We start from the raw sequence: 13,671 nt of genomic DNA on the forward strand, positions 1-13,671 counted from the left end.
TCTATGGAAAAGGGCAGTGTAATTAATCCTCAATTATAGTCTTAAAATTAGGCTTCTTTTAAAACACCAAAGTCAAAGAAATGCATTTGTTTTTAATTGACATTTTAAGAATCGTTTTAAATTAGCATCATGAAAATGTTATGAGGACAAAAGTCATTTGCATTTCCCACAGAAGACCCCATTCTCAGTAACATGCAACAAGTGTGTCCTCTGTAACAAGACTTCACCTTGACTTGGCTCTTTTTTTTAATCCAAAAATCTTTAATTTCATTACAGATATTTATGCAGCTCCCAGGTACCTCGTTCTCTGAAAGATTAAATGACAAAAGAATGCCCTCTCCTTCCCGTCACACCGTGATAGACAGACTCGGTGGGGCAGGCGGGAAAGGACATGTCAGGCGACTCCTCTTGGTAGCCCGTGTTGCTCCTTTCACTACAGAAAAATTTATTCCATGAAGCTATGAAAAGCAGATGGAACCCCCTCAAATGTGTTGAAGAACAAGAAAAATAACCCCAAAGAAGAAAACACACACACACACACACACACACACACACACACACACACACACACAGAGGAGGAAAAAAGGGCAAAGTAGCTCTCACCTTTGACCCATCACTTTCTGCTGTGGTCTCTCACTCTTGTTTGAAGGGCTTGGTTTCTGCTGCATTCATCTTCTGTACCTGCCTGAAGTCCCCTTCCCTTTCCTCTTCCTGCCTCCACTTCCTCCTTTTTCTTTCTTTTCTCTTCCTTTCCTTCCTGTCCTCTGCTCATCACTGACTATAGGTCGTACCAAGCCGGCACGAGGGATACCAACAAGTTCATGGTGCCCACCCTCGAGGAGCTCGGAGTTTAGTAAGGCACTCATATTTTAATCAAGGAAAAGACATGCCTCTTACAATTTTTTGCCCACAAAGCATGTGGACTCTTTTGTTTGACCAAGAAACTATCAATATTTTGTGAAGTCTCCAAACCCTGATGGATTGGCATTCTAAAAAACAAAGGTCTTTTTGGACTGGCCTTCTAGAACAAATCCCCTTTCACAAAGGATTGAAAGGCAAAGAAAATCTGCTTTACTTTAGGATGATGTTTTCCCAAGGCTGGAAGTGATTTTTCAATACAATTATTTTTAGTGATACTGAAGCCTGCAGGAAACATTTCAGCATGCTATCCTAAAACCCCAGGCTCATAGGTATATAGTTTTTAAAATCCTAGTTATTTACCTCCTCTCTCCTCAATTTTTTTTTTTGTCATTCTAAGACTATCTCAGATAACAAATGACAGACACTAACAAGCATGTTTTCCTTTTTTTTTTTTTTTAAGATTTTATTCAATTATTTGAGAGAGAGAGAACACAGGAGCAAGAGAGAAGGAGCAGGGGGAGGGGCAAAGGGAGAAGAAGACCCCCCGCTGAGCAGGGAGCTCACCTTGGGGCTCAATCCCAGGACTCTGGGATCATGACCTGAGCCAAAAGCAGACACTTAACCGACTGAGCCATCCAGGAGCCCTGCATGCTTTCCTTCCAATGGGCCCTGCAACGTTCCTGGACTATGGTTTCCCTTCTTATTCCTCAATTAGCTATTAAGTTGAAAGACTTGGTTTTCCAGGCAAAAGCCAAGGATTTGGGGGGAGGTCACCTCGCTTTGGGATCTGGGGTCTATACGTGTTTCTTTCTTCATGCAGAGACCACGCTGGTGTTTGCAAGCTCCAAAGCTGAGGTTGAAGGCATCGAAATGGCTAACTGAACATCAGACGGTGCACCTGAGTGTCTTCCCTCGGGTTCTGGGGTGTAGCAAGTGCTCTGAGGCAGGGGGAGGATGGGACACCCCAGAGGACGCATCCACTCCCCAGCACACAGTAAGTGTCTTTCAATGGCACTCTCAAAAGAAATGGAACCACAGTCATTGTGCAGATAAAGCAGATTTTTGCCTAGTGGCCTGCTGTTAAAATGTAATCAGAGCTTTTCTTTAATGGACTGAAAATCCAAACCAATTAGAAAACTGTCCGACCCAAACTGTAGTTTAATTCAGACTATGAGAGAGGCTATTGTCTTTAATGTACTTCACCTCTCCCCCGAAACCAGCTCTGCTGCTTTTGAAAAGGTTATAGTTATGCCCATGCAGCAAAACCATAAATGGCTTGCCTGAAAGGGGCAGACATCAAAATGATACCCTGAATCCTTCCCCGCAGCAAGATGAAACCATAGACACGGAAGAAGCATGGCACTCCCTTTTCAGGCAAAAGATCTGAAGACGTGAGGAAAAAGAAACTTTAATAAATTGATATTTATTAAAATAATAATGAGGAGGTTCAGTTTCAGTATGTTTTATAGCCCCCTTTAGGAGGAAAGCACAAACCCCTGTATGTCCACACACAGAGAGAGAATCAGTCTCCACTTCCCGACAGGAGATGCGTGGATACCCTAGGACCGCCATGCATCCCCACGGCCTAGAAAATCAAACTGAGGGTACAGTGTATGTGAGCGGCAGGGATAGGAGCTCTGCAATCCTCCCTTTAAGGACATGATAAGATTGGGAAGAAATTAACTGTGGAAAAAAAAAATAGGGGTAGACTATATTAACCCAAATATTGCTTTCCTCAGCTGAATCAGCCGCCCCATCTGGTTACATGGAAATCCTGAGCAGACCGACAAAAAGACTAAAGCAACTGTTCTCTAATTGTATGTGGGAAGAAAATGTACAAGAACAGCTAAGGCAGGTTTTAAGACAGTGAACTTCCCAACGTTGTGGAGAGGAAACACGGGCGCAGTCACTATCACCGGCCTAGGTACGGCCTCATGGGCCATTCTTAACGCTGGTGGGCCAGCTGTTAATGGGTTGTCTCACAGTTCCAAATCCATCCCTTTTTCTTTTTTTAAGATTTTATTTATCTGACAGAGAGAGACACAGTGAGAGAGTGAACACAAGCAGGAATGGGAGAGGGAGAAGCAGGCTTCCCACTGAGCGGGAGCCTGATGCGGGGCTTGATCCCAGGACCTTGAGATTATGACCTGAGCCAAAGCCAGTGGCTTAATCCACTGAGCCACCCAGGTGCCCCTGCTTTGTGTCTCCGAAGCGGGTCCCTATAAACACATCTCCTTTGCTGGCTAGATATAGAGGCTTGGCCAACAGAGGGTACTAGAGAGACTCTGCAAGGGCCAGAATAGGAGGCTGGGATTTTCTTTTTTTTTTTTTTTTTTTTTTTTCTTTTTTTTTAACCTAGTGTCAGGTTTCCACTAGGCTATCAGGGGATTTGGCATGTGTGCCGAATACTTCTTAGTGTCCCTCCTGTGCACTCTCTCTCAGCCCAGGGATAGGTGCTGCTTTCTGTACTTAGTACTTCTTTACCTCTTGGAGTCTCTTTTTACCCCTTTTAGTTGTTAACTACTTTAGCAAGCTAGCAATTCTTCAAATTAAATCCCCCTTCCCATTGCTGGTGTAGGGGCGCCTGCGTGGTTTAGTCGATTAAGCATCTGCCTTCAGCTCAGGTCATGATCTGGGGTCCAGGGATCGAGTCCCTCATCGGGCTCCCTGCTTCTCCTTCTGCCTGCTGCTCCCCAAGCTTGTGGCTTGTGCCTTTCTCTCTCTCTCTCTCTGACAAATAAATAATAAAATCCTCAAAAAAAAAAAAAATTCTACCTCCATGAAGTTTCCATGGAAATAAGGTCCCCAACGGTTACCATGATCCAGGGTCTGGTACTTGTCTTTGCAGACTTAAAAACTCCAAAGATTATGGGGAACTTCAGGTATGCTTTCTCATTGGAAAGACATGGATTTAAATCTTAGTTCCTCCACTTCCTAGCTTTGTAATCAAGAGCAACTTGTATAATATCAATTCTACTTAGAGGAGATATTGCATTTATTCAAGAAAATGTGTTTATTGAGATCCTACCATGTATCAGGGGCTATTGTAGATATGAGGGATACAGATGAAAAGCCCTGCGCTCGAGGAGCTTATATTCTGGTAGGGGAAGACTGGCAGTAAATAAAAGCAACATGTGAAACACGGAGCATGCTCTGTGGCCCGAAATGCCATGGCGAAAGTCTACGCAGAGAAGGGCAATGGGAAGTGTTGGGAAGTTAGAAGCTTCAACAGAATCATAGAAAAAAGCCTCTTTGTGAATATGGGAGCCGATCTTGGACAGTGATGAGAGAATTCGCCACAAGGATCCCTGCAGGAAAGGCATTCCAGGTTAGGAATTATTTCCGAACATGTGGCTTCGGGAGTTCATGGACCAGTGACAGGAGCAGAACGAGTGAGGGAAAGAATCCTAGGAAGCAGGAACAGAAGGTAACAGCGGGAACCACTAGGCCTCCTCTGGACGGTGAGCTCCAGCAGAGAGAGCTCATCCCAGTCTCTTCTGAATGGCTTGCGCCTCCCGTGGTGTCCAGCTCACCGAAAGTGCCGACGGAATGATGGACAAATTATTTACTGTAGGGACACTCCTGGCACTGTGACGTGAGGTCAGAACATGAAGTTATTAATGGATAACATGGGATCCACCTCTCTAATGCACTGATGATGTCAGTCGGCTATCCGGGACTCTTCCTACCAGGTATCAAGGTAGTTAGGTAGCCAAATGAATCAAGAGAAAGCTGCTTAATCAGCGTGAAATAAGGTCTGAGAAAGCTAGGGAATCTTAGGGGATGTTACTGTCTTCCCTGCCCTGGTGATTTTACATACCAGAAGAGGCGTCAGAGTTCTTTGATCAAAGCAGGAAGTGAAATAAGCATACAACAGGGACCTTGTTAGTTGCCTCTTCAAGACTCATCCCCTCTCCCCATCCCATAGTTCCCAGCTAGCAGTTACAGAGGAGTTACCTGCTTCCGGGGAGGCTGAGTCCCCTTCGAGGCCCCTGCCCCAGGAGTGAATCACAATTGATCTAAAGCAATCCAGTAATCCCCACTCTCCTTGAAGGGACTACTTAACGCAAAAGCATGTGACACAATTCTGACTAACAGGACTCGACCTAGGACTATGGGAGGGAGAGGGGTGGGGGAATGGGCTTCCTGAGGAGCTTTTTCATTCAAACACTTTGCAGGAGGAGATGCTGGCTTTTCTGCTTCTGAATAGCGGTGAGTAACAGTTGGACTGATAACAGCTCTCCTGCCTCCAGGCGGGGACAAGCCTAGGGGTTAGAAGTCAATATGCTGAGCACGACAGACTGGAACATGGAAGGAGCTTGGCTCTTTGTTCACATTATTGAGCTGTTAATTAGTCAGCCTTGGAAATGTCCTAACTCTAGAACTCTCTCTGTTATATGGGATGATAAATTTGCTCATATTTCAAGCAATCTTGTATGGATCTCGTATTAGTTTGCTAGGGCTCTCATAATAATATTCTGCAGACTGTGTGGCTTAATCAACTGAAACGTTTTTTTCACAGTTCTGAAGTCTAGAATTCCGACATTGAGGTGTTGGCACATTTACGGAAGCCCGTCTCCTTAGCTTGTAGATGGCCACCTTCTGTGTCCTCATATGGGCATTCCTCTGCATGTGCGTGCCTGATGTCTCTTCCATTCCTTATAAGGACATCAGTCATATTGGATGAAATCACCATCTTTATGACTATATTTAACTGCAATTGCCTTTTTAGAAGTCCGGTCTCCAAAGGTAACCACATTTGGGTTAGAGCTTCAATTTGCTTAACAAATGATCAGGCAGGGCTAAGATTCCTTCCCTCCTTCCAGCCGGCCAGTTGTCTATGTGTTAGCAGTCCCCCCACGGTCACAAAATGACTGCAGCAGCTCCAGGTATCACATCACTATATAGCGTCTCCACAAGCAAGGCAAAGGAAAGGAAAAGATCTTTCCTTCCTCCCATATTTTTTTTAATATTTTATTTACTTATTTGTCAGAGAGAGAGCACAAGCAGGGGAGTGGCAGGCAGACAGAGAAGCAGGCTCCCCACTGAGTGGGGAGCCTGATGTGGTGCTCCATCCCAGGCTTCTGGAATCATGGCCTGAGCCAGACAGATGCTTTTTTTTTTTTTTTGTATTTTTTAAATTTAATTTTATTTTTTCACTGTTCCAAGATTCATTGTTTATGCACCACACCCAGTGCTCCATGCAATACGTGCCCTCCTTAATATCCACCACTGGGCTCCCCCAACCCCCCACCCCCTTTCCTCCAAAACCCTCAGTTTGTTTCTCAGAGTCCATAGTCTCTCATAGTTCGTCTCCCCCTCCGATTTCCCCCAGTTCACTTCTCCTCTCCTTCTCCCAATGTCCTCTGTGTTATTCCTTATGCTCCACAAGTAAGTGAAACCATACGATAATTGACTCTCTCTGCTTGACTTATTTCACTCAGCATAATCTCCTCCAATCCCATCCATGTTGATACAAAAGTTGGGTATTCATCCTTTCTGACGGAGGCATGATACTCCATTGTACATATGGACCATATCTTCTTTTTCCATTCCTCTGTTGAAGGGCATCTTGGCTCTTTCCACAGTTTGGCAACTATGGTCATTGCTGCTATGAACGTTGGGGTACAGATGGCCCTTCATTTCACTACATCTGTATCTTTGAGGTAAAAATACCCAGCAGTGCAATTTCAGGGTCATAATCATAAGGTAGCTCTAAATTAAAATTAGATTAAATTAAATTAAAATTTTTTCTTTTTTTAAGATTTTTATTTATTTATTTGACAGACAGAGATCACAAATAGGCAGACAGGCAGGAAGAGAGAGGGGAAGAGAAGCAGGCTCCCTGCTGAGCAGAGAGCCTGATGTGGGGCTCCATCCCAGGATCCTGGGATCATGACCTGAGCCGAAGGCAGAGGCTTTAACCCACTGAGCCACCCAAGGTGCCCCTCTATTTTTAATTTCTTAAGGAATCTCCACACTGTTTTCCAAAGTGGCTGCACCAACTTGCATTCTCACCACAGTGTAAGAGGGTTCCCCTTTCTCCACATCCTCTCCAACACACGTTGTTTACTCTCTTGTTGATTTTGGCCATTCTAACTGGTGCAAGGTGGTATCTCAATGTGGTTTTGATTTGAGTCTCCCTGATGGCTAATGATGATGAACATTTTTTCATGTGTCTGTTAGCCATTTGTATGTCTTCTTTGGAGAGTGTCTGTTCATGCAAAGACAGATACTTAACTGAGCCACCAAGAAATACCCCTTCCGTTTTATTTTAAGAATGAAGAAATAATTCCATAAAGTTTCCCCATTAGGTTTCTTCCTAGGCAGACTCCTGTCATACCCACCATCATGAGTTTAAATCGGCAGACTTCCCCTCAATAGTTTTCAGTAAATTAATGACTAAAACATATACGAAAAATAGACACTTTTAAAACAAGGAATCCATGAAGGAAAAGTAACTTTAAAAGGTTATTGTGGAGAAAAACATGAGAGGTCATTGATGTCCAAACGTTTCCTTTCCTCAGGAAATGTAAAGGATTTCAGCTAGTCATGACTCCAGAGTGCTATCCTCTCTAGAGAGACAAGAAGTAATGGTTCACAGAGATTAAGCCATTTGATCCTAGCCTGTTCTGTGCCTGGACAGTTATCTTGCACACTGACCATATGCTCAAAAACCACTATCTTTCCACATCATTAACTCATGACGCCACCAGAATTTCCTGAATAAATGCATTAATTAATCTAAGTGGAACGGAATAGGCACCCTTATTATCTTTTTTCTAAGAGAAAAGGACCAATCAACAATAAGCATTTAAATTAAACTCTATCAGCAAAATATACTTCCTTGATATCATACACATTCACATTATATACCCTGCAATTACCATTTGCTAATAGTAATTTAATTGTTTAATAAATAACACCAAGGAGAATAAACATTAGTGAAATGGTGAACACTTTATATGAGTCCTTCTAGTTTTGTTTCTCAAAGGCAACAATTACACTCAGCAATTTACAAAAGAACATTAAGCAAAGACCGAGAATGATAATGAAGAGTTAGTCGCATGGCTCTTGAAGATTGTATGGCCAAAGAAAATAGCTAAATCTAGAAGTGGTGTTTGGGGAGAAGACCAAAGTATAACAACACTTGTCAGGTGTTTTGAGTATGAGTTCCAATGTTAACGTCATTGGGTAGGACAAAAAATTGGTGAGGAAGAGAATACACAGAGATTGTACGCACACACCTGTCCTCATACCTTTAACCTGGCACCTCAGCATGGTGGCAGCTTGCAAGTGGTCTCTTTACGAGTTATCTACAGAGCAGGCATCGATCTCAAAGATTCTTGAGTGATATCCTGGAAATAAGGGTTTGGGTTTTCCTTTCTCTTTTTATTTATGTATTTATTTTCTATTTTTTTTAAGTGAATGGCTATGGCTTGTACCCACACACTGGTGAAGTGGACACAGCAATGAACATAGCTGATTCTCCATCTCAGACTGGAAAGGCCACTGTCCTAAGGAATTTTCCGGCCCATGTATTGGGGACATACAAACGGGACAAAGGAAAAAGAATGCCACAGGTATACAGAAACAGGAGTCAGAGTAGGGTTCAAGTTCAAGTCTTGGAGAATAAAGGGAAGGGTAGGTCTTAATCCAAGATTTCTCTGGAGTCCTCAGCAGTGATAGGTCTTTGCCGCAGTGCTCCACGGTCTTTGCCGCAGTGCTCCACAGTCCACAGAGCACCAAGTCTTCCCCACTTGCCTTCTGTTTTCTCTTCGTAGGAATTCACTTCTTCACTCTCTAATCTCTGATTCTTTTCTCCGTCTTGAGGCGTCTGCTCATGCATAACCGTAACTCATGTATAGTTTTATGATACTCGTGACCAAGCTCTATCTCAACCCCTTTCCATTTTATTTCTTTTCAGTGTTCCAAAGTTCATTGTTTATGCACCACACCTAGTGCTCCATGCAATACGTGCCCTCCTTAATACCCACCACCAGGCTCTCCCAAACCCCCAAAACCCTTAGTTTGTTTTTCAGAGTCCACAGTCTCTCATGGTCCGTCTCCCCCTCCGATTTCCCACCTCAACTCCTTTCACTTTCTTGCCCCATTGCTAACCCACTTATTCTCTTGGCACATCCCACATGAAATGCCCAAGAAAGATCATCTAATTGTCTCAGATTACCTTTTTGTGCCCAGGTGACTAATGCATACACCGACTTCCTTTGGGTCAAGTGCCCATCCTACTATGTAACCATTTACATGCAGGAGAGAGAAGGATCTATAGTATCAAGTACGACTGCCCAGGGCTCTTTCCTCCCCAGGTACTGAGGATGAGGTGCTTCCCTCAGGAATATCTGAAAGGTAGCCAAGAAGTGCGAATGGCATCTCTAATATAAAAAAAAAAAAAAAAAAAATATTTAAAAAAAAACCAAAACAAAACACTAAATCAGGAGAATTCAGTTGGAAGACATGCCCATAGGTAGCTCTTATCTTGTTGGCAGATCCTCGGTGAGTCAGTAAATTGCATAACCATCCCATATTTACTTTATGTAATATAATCACAGTCCATACTTCTTTCAATCTGAAAGTAAATGCCAGTAATTACGAGAGATACTTTTAGAGTGCACTGTAGTCATTCTGATGCAACCAGCTCTTTGAACCAAAACAACTCGAACAGTTAGAGACCCATGGAAATCTACAATCTTCTCTAACTCCCAGGAAATAAACTCCCTTTAGAACCCATGAATCATGACTAGCCATTCCATTGTTAATAAATTCTGTAGGAGACATTTCAAAATAGAGGGCAGTTATTATTTATTGTTTGTAATGAAGCCTACTGAGCCCAGAGGGACATTGTGAGGATCACTGTCAGATTTTGTAAAATGCCTTTTGGCTTTTCAATGGAAAGGTACTATATATGATAATAAAAGAAATAACAATAATATTCTTGCACAACCCTGACACTGAGTTCATCTTTGTCTTAAAAAATAAGAGAGTTCATCTTTAGGCCTTTTGGGGATTACCGAATTCAATTTGTTCTGAGGATGCTAAGGCAGATGAAAAAGACTGCTCATTATAAAATCACTTTCTCCAGTTCCTGTTCTGCTCAATACAGGTTGCTCCTAACGTCCGTTGATAGTGAAGAGTTGACCATCCTTTGTAAATACACAGTCGTACTCATTGGAATCTGAACCCTATAACACTTCCGTGGTGACAGAGAAAGAACTGCTTACAAAATAAGGCATCAGAAACTTTGCAAATATGCTTGGCCAGATGCACTCCTGGGCTGATGAGAGTCTCATAGACACACATGAGATAGAGACATGCAGAAGCAAGGAAAGGAGCTCTGTAGTGAGACTTTTTCAAGACTAGTACTTTAATCACACCTACATATGGGTTGTGCTTGCCTTGCTTTACCAAGCATTTTAGATACAGTAGTTCATTTGGTTCTCACTGGAAACCTTGGAGCTACGTAGAGAAATGAGGTGTGTCCAGCTGCCTTGCTCTGAGCCCTGTAAGACCCAAAGGTGCTCAGACGATATCCAGAAGACAACAGGGCCAGGGGGCAGGAAGAAGGTGCATGGATAGTTTCCTGCTGGAGACAAAAGGAAAGACACCACGGAAGCCCAGCCAGCCAGTGAACCTGGACACTAGTGTTCTCCTGTAGGTCCTGATGGAGATTTCCAACTGATTTTCCTTTAACCCCACACGGGCTGGGGTGAGGAAAAGGATGTATTTGTGAGGCAGTGAGATTTGAAGGGGGTGGATCATTTGGATCTTTCCTTTCCAAGCAGTTTTCAGGAACCAGCGGAGATTGAGATAATATAAGCCGCGGAGCTGGACAGAAGGCACCCTGAGGAAGCCAAGAATGAGGGGTCTTTAGAAATCCCAAATTCATGCCAGGGTTCCTGCGGTCAGCTCTCTATGACCAAGTATTACTCACATAATCAATGTGAAATTAATCCTCTCCAAACACACAAGCTATTTTGATCAAATCACAACAAGGAATCCAGGAAACGTCTCCAAAGGAGCTGGGCCAGCCTTGTCTCTTGAGATCCTCTGATCAATGCCTGCCTCTTATGAAATAATCACCCTTCTCTGGCTTTTTTGAATTCTCACTTTCAAAATTTCCAGGCTGTCTCAAATGTGGCAGCCTAGCAACTTTCTCCCTATAGAAAACTTCACTTTGTCATTCTGCCATTTCTAAATCCAATTTAGAACCGCTTTTCTAGTTTTTACAACTCTGGCTCGGTTTGCTCCTCCCTCCCTTTCCAAACGCATTTCTCCTTATCTTCATCAATCTGTCACCTCCAGCCCCGCCCCCTCACTCCACTTCTTGGCTTTTCAGGCAGTTACCGTTTGAATGAGAAGATTGAAAATCCCATTTATCACTTTTGAGAAGTCTCACAGAAACATATTGCTAAGCTTCCCTCACACCCGACAGAGACAGAGAGAGAGAGAGAGAAAGCGTGACACCTAAAAATGAATCTCTAGAGAGGGAGGATCCCTAAAATAGAGCAAAATAATAAATCGATGCTGTTCTGCTTTCTTATAAAATGAGATAACTTACAATGGAACTTTCCCTTTGCAGATGAGCTATTATCAGGGTGCTCGATACTGGAGAAATTCCACAGATTGCTAAATTCCCTTTAAAAAAAATAAAACCCCAAAAAAAGAGAGAAAGAAGGAAAAGAAGAAGAAAAAAGATAAAGAACGAAACTAAAATCTTTTCCAAAAAATAAAAATAAAATAAAATCGATGCTCCTCAGACCACTGCGATGAGCCACAACAAAATGGCTGCAAAGAGGAAGCCCCACTCTCTCAGTCACTTTCTCACTCCATACCAACACTGCCCAGGTCTATGTCACACCACTGAGAAGGCCGGGCAGTTCGAACATCTGTTCTAAGGCGCACCCCGTCAGAGCTGCTACCTCGGCTGACTCCTCTTCCTTCCTCCCACAGGCTTGACAGATGGATGTATCCCTGATAGCCCCAGGTTACATCCAAATGGCTGCCACAGCCACTTCCGGTGTAGCAAACACTGCTTTCCCCCCAGGGCAGCAAAACTGAGAGAACAGGAGAGGGATATACAGTGCTATAAACTGGGGAGCTGGGCTAGAGACCCAACATCTTCCCTGCGGGCAGCAACACCAGACGTTGGTGTCTTCATCCCGCCACACTCCTCCCACGAGTGACAACAGGCAATGAAATGCAGAGGAAAAGAGAAAGATATGCCCCTCAGGGTCTCTCCCAAATGCTGGCCAAGTGTTTATTTGAACTACCCTGTGGGTTGTGGGTGATGGAAGTGTGAGTTCCAAAGAAGACTGCCTGCTGTCATGTTAGGATCGTGACTGATTATCCCCGAGGCTCCTTTGTCTCCGGAGTGCGATGAAAAATTCCTCTCCTCAGGGATGGTTGTGTAAACTGGGAAATGCCGACTCCTGTGTCAGAGTCCTGTGGAAAGATGTGTTCTGCGAGCGGGCTTCCATTTCCCTCTGTAACTAGAAAGGAAAGAAAGGAAATTTCTAGCAAAGAAAAGAAAAGAAAGCTGCTACCAGGGAAAGAACTATCACCACACCAACGGTGTGGAGATGGGGTCTCCCCTTGCAGATGGTGGTTCACATAGTCTATGGATTAAACTGTGCTGCCATACATGCTCCAGGAGTCTTTCCTCCTGTGGACTCTCCTTGGTCTTCTTTCCTCATGGTCTTTTCTTACTCTACAATTCTCCAATTTTGCTTTTTTGCTCTAGGTTGGCCTAAGAGTCATTTCAAAGGGTGTCAGGTTGTGAGGATAGAAACAAATTTCATTCTAATTTATTTTTGTGTTTGAAAATTTTTTTAAATATATATATTTTTTAATTAGACAGAGATCACAAGTAGGCAGAGAGGCAGAGAGGCAGGCAGAGAGAGAGAGAGAGAGAGGGAAGCTGGCTCCCTACTGAGCAGAGAGCCCAAAGCGGGGCTCGATCCCAGGACCCTGAGATCATGACCTGAGCCAAAGGCAGAAGCTTTAACCCACTGAGCCACCCAGGAGCCCCGTGTTTGAAATTTAATATAAATGAAGTATGTGTGCGCCATCTTGAAAGAGACTGTGAAGAATCTCCTTCCAGTAAAGGTTCTGCTTCCTGGAGCTCTGTCGCCCCTGATGTGATCAGAGAAGGTGGTCCATTGTTATTGTCATTAAAATTTATTCAGAGGCTTGGCATGTCCCCTTCTGTGATGTGTCAATATTCTTGTCTTAGCCACTATCGAAACCGACTTAAAAACATTTAGGAGGCTGCGTGCTGCTCAACTTCCACGTCCCCCAGCGAAACACTTGTCCTCTACACCACCTTTCCCCTCTTGCCAACTGCTATTCCTGTTCCCATTTGGCTTTTCATTTCATTTTTCCCAATTCGAACATTTCCATTTGCTTTCTTCTGTCTCTCATTTCCCTGCTAATTCTCTGGAGGGGATGAGATTCTATCACCGTTATTGTTGTTTTCTTTTTTCTTCTAAAGACTGGAAGAGCGGAGCTGAAATATTTGGGAAATGACTAGTTCCATAAACATCAAGACAAAGGTAATCAGGGGAAACTGGTCCAGAAATTCTAACTCCTAGATAGTGGTCTATTTTTAGTGACTCGCATTAGATATGGGTGAAGATCCAAAATCCAAGTGCTCTTATTAATTATTCTTCTGGAGTTGAAATCATATCAGGTTTCTCAATTATACATTTATTAGAAAATAAATTATTCCACAATGATAACCAATTGATAAACATTATAATTCAGTAAGAAGTTCTCAATAGATTTCTGTAAGTG

At 43.3% G+C, this 13,671-nt stretch overlaps 1 protein-coding gene across 1 annotated transcript in view; it reads right to left on the reverse strand.

The window, feature by feature from the left end:
* LOC123942092 (ATP synthase subunit d, mitochondrial-like) overlaps window positions 1–13,671 on the reverse strand; it is a 35,620-nt gene that overhangs the window by 9,755 nt on the left and 12,194 nt on the right. Inside the window, exon 2 of the mRNA XM_046006043.1 lies at window positions 11,712–11,933. Within this exon, the coding sequence (XP_045861999.1) occupies window positions 11,712–11,933 (222 nt within the window). The remainder of the gene's footprint in view (window positions 1–11,711; window positions 11,934–13,671) is intronic.

This window comes from Meles meles, chromosome 5, assembly GCF_922984935.1.
Source record: "Meles meles chromosome 5, mMelMel3.1 paternal haplotype, whole genome shotgun sequence".
In the NCBI taxonomy this organism is placed as follows: Eukaryota; Metazoa; Chordata; class Mammalia; order Carnivora; family Mustelidae; genus Meles; species Meles meles.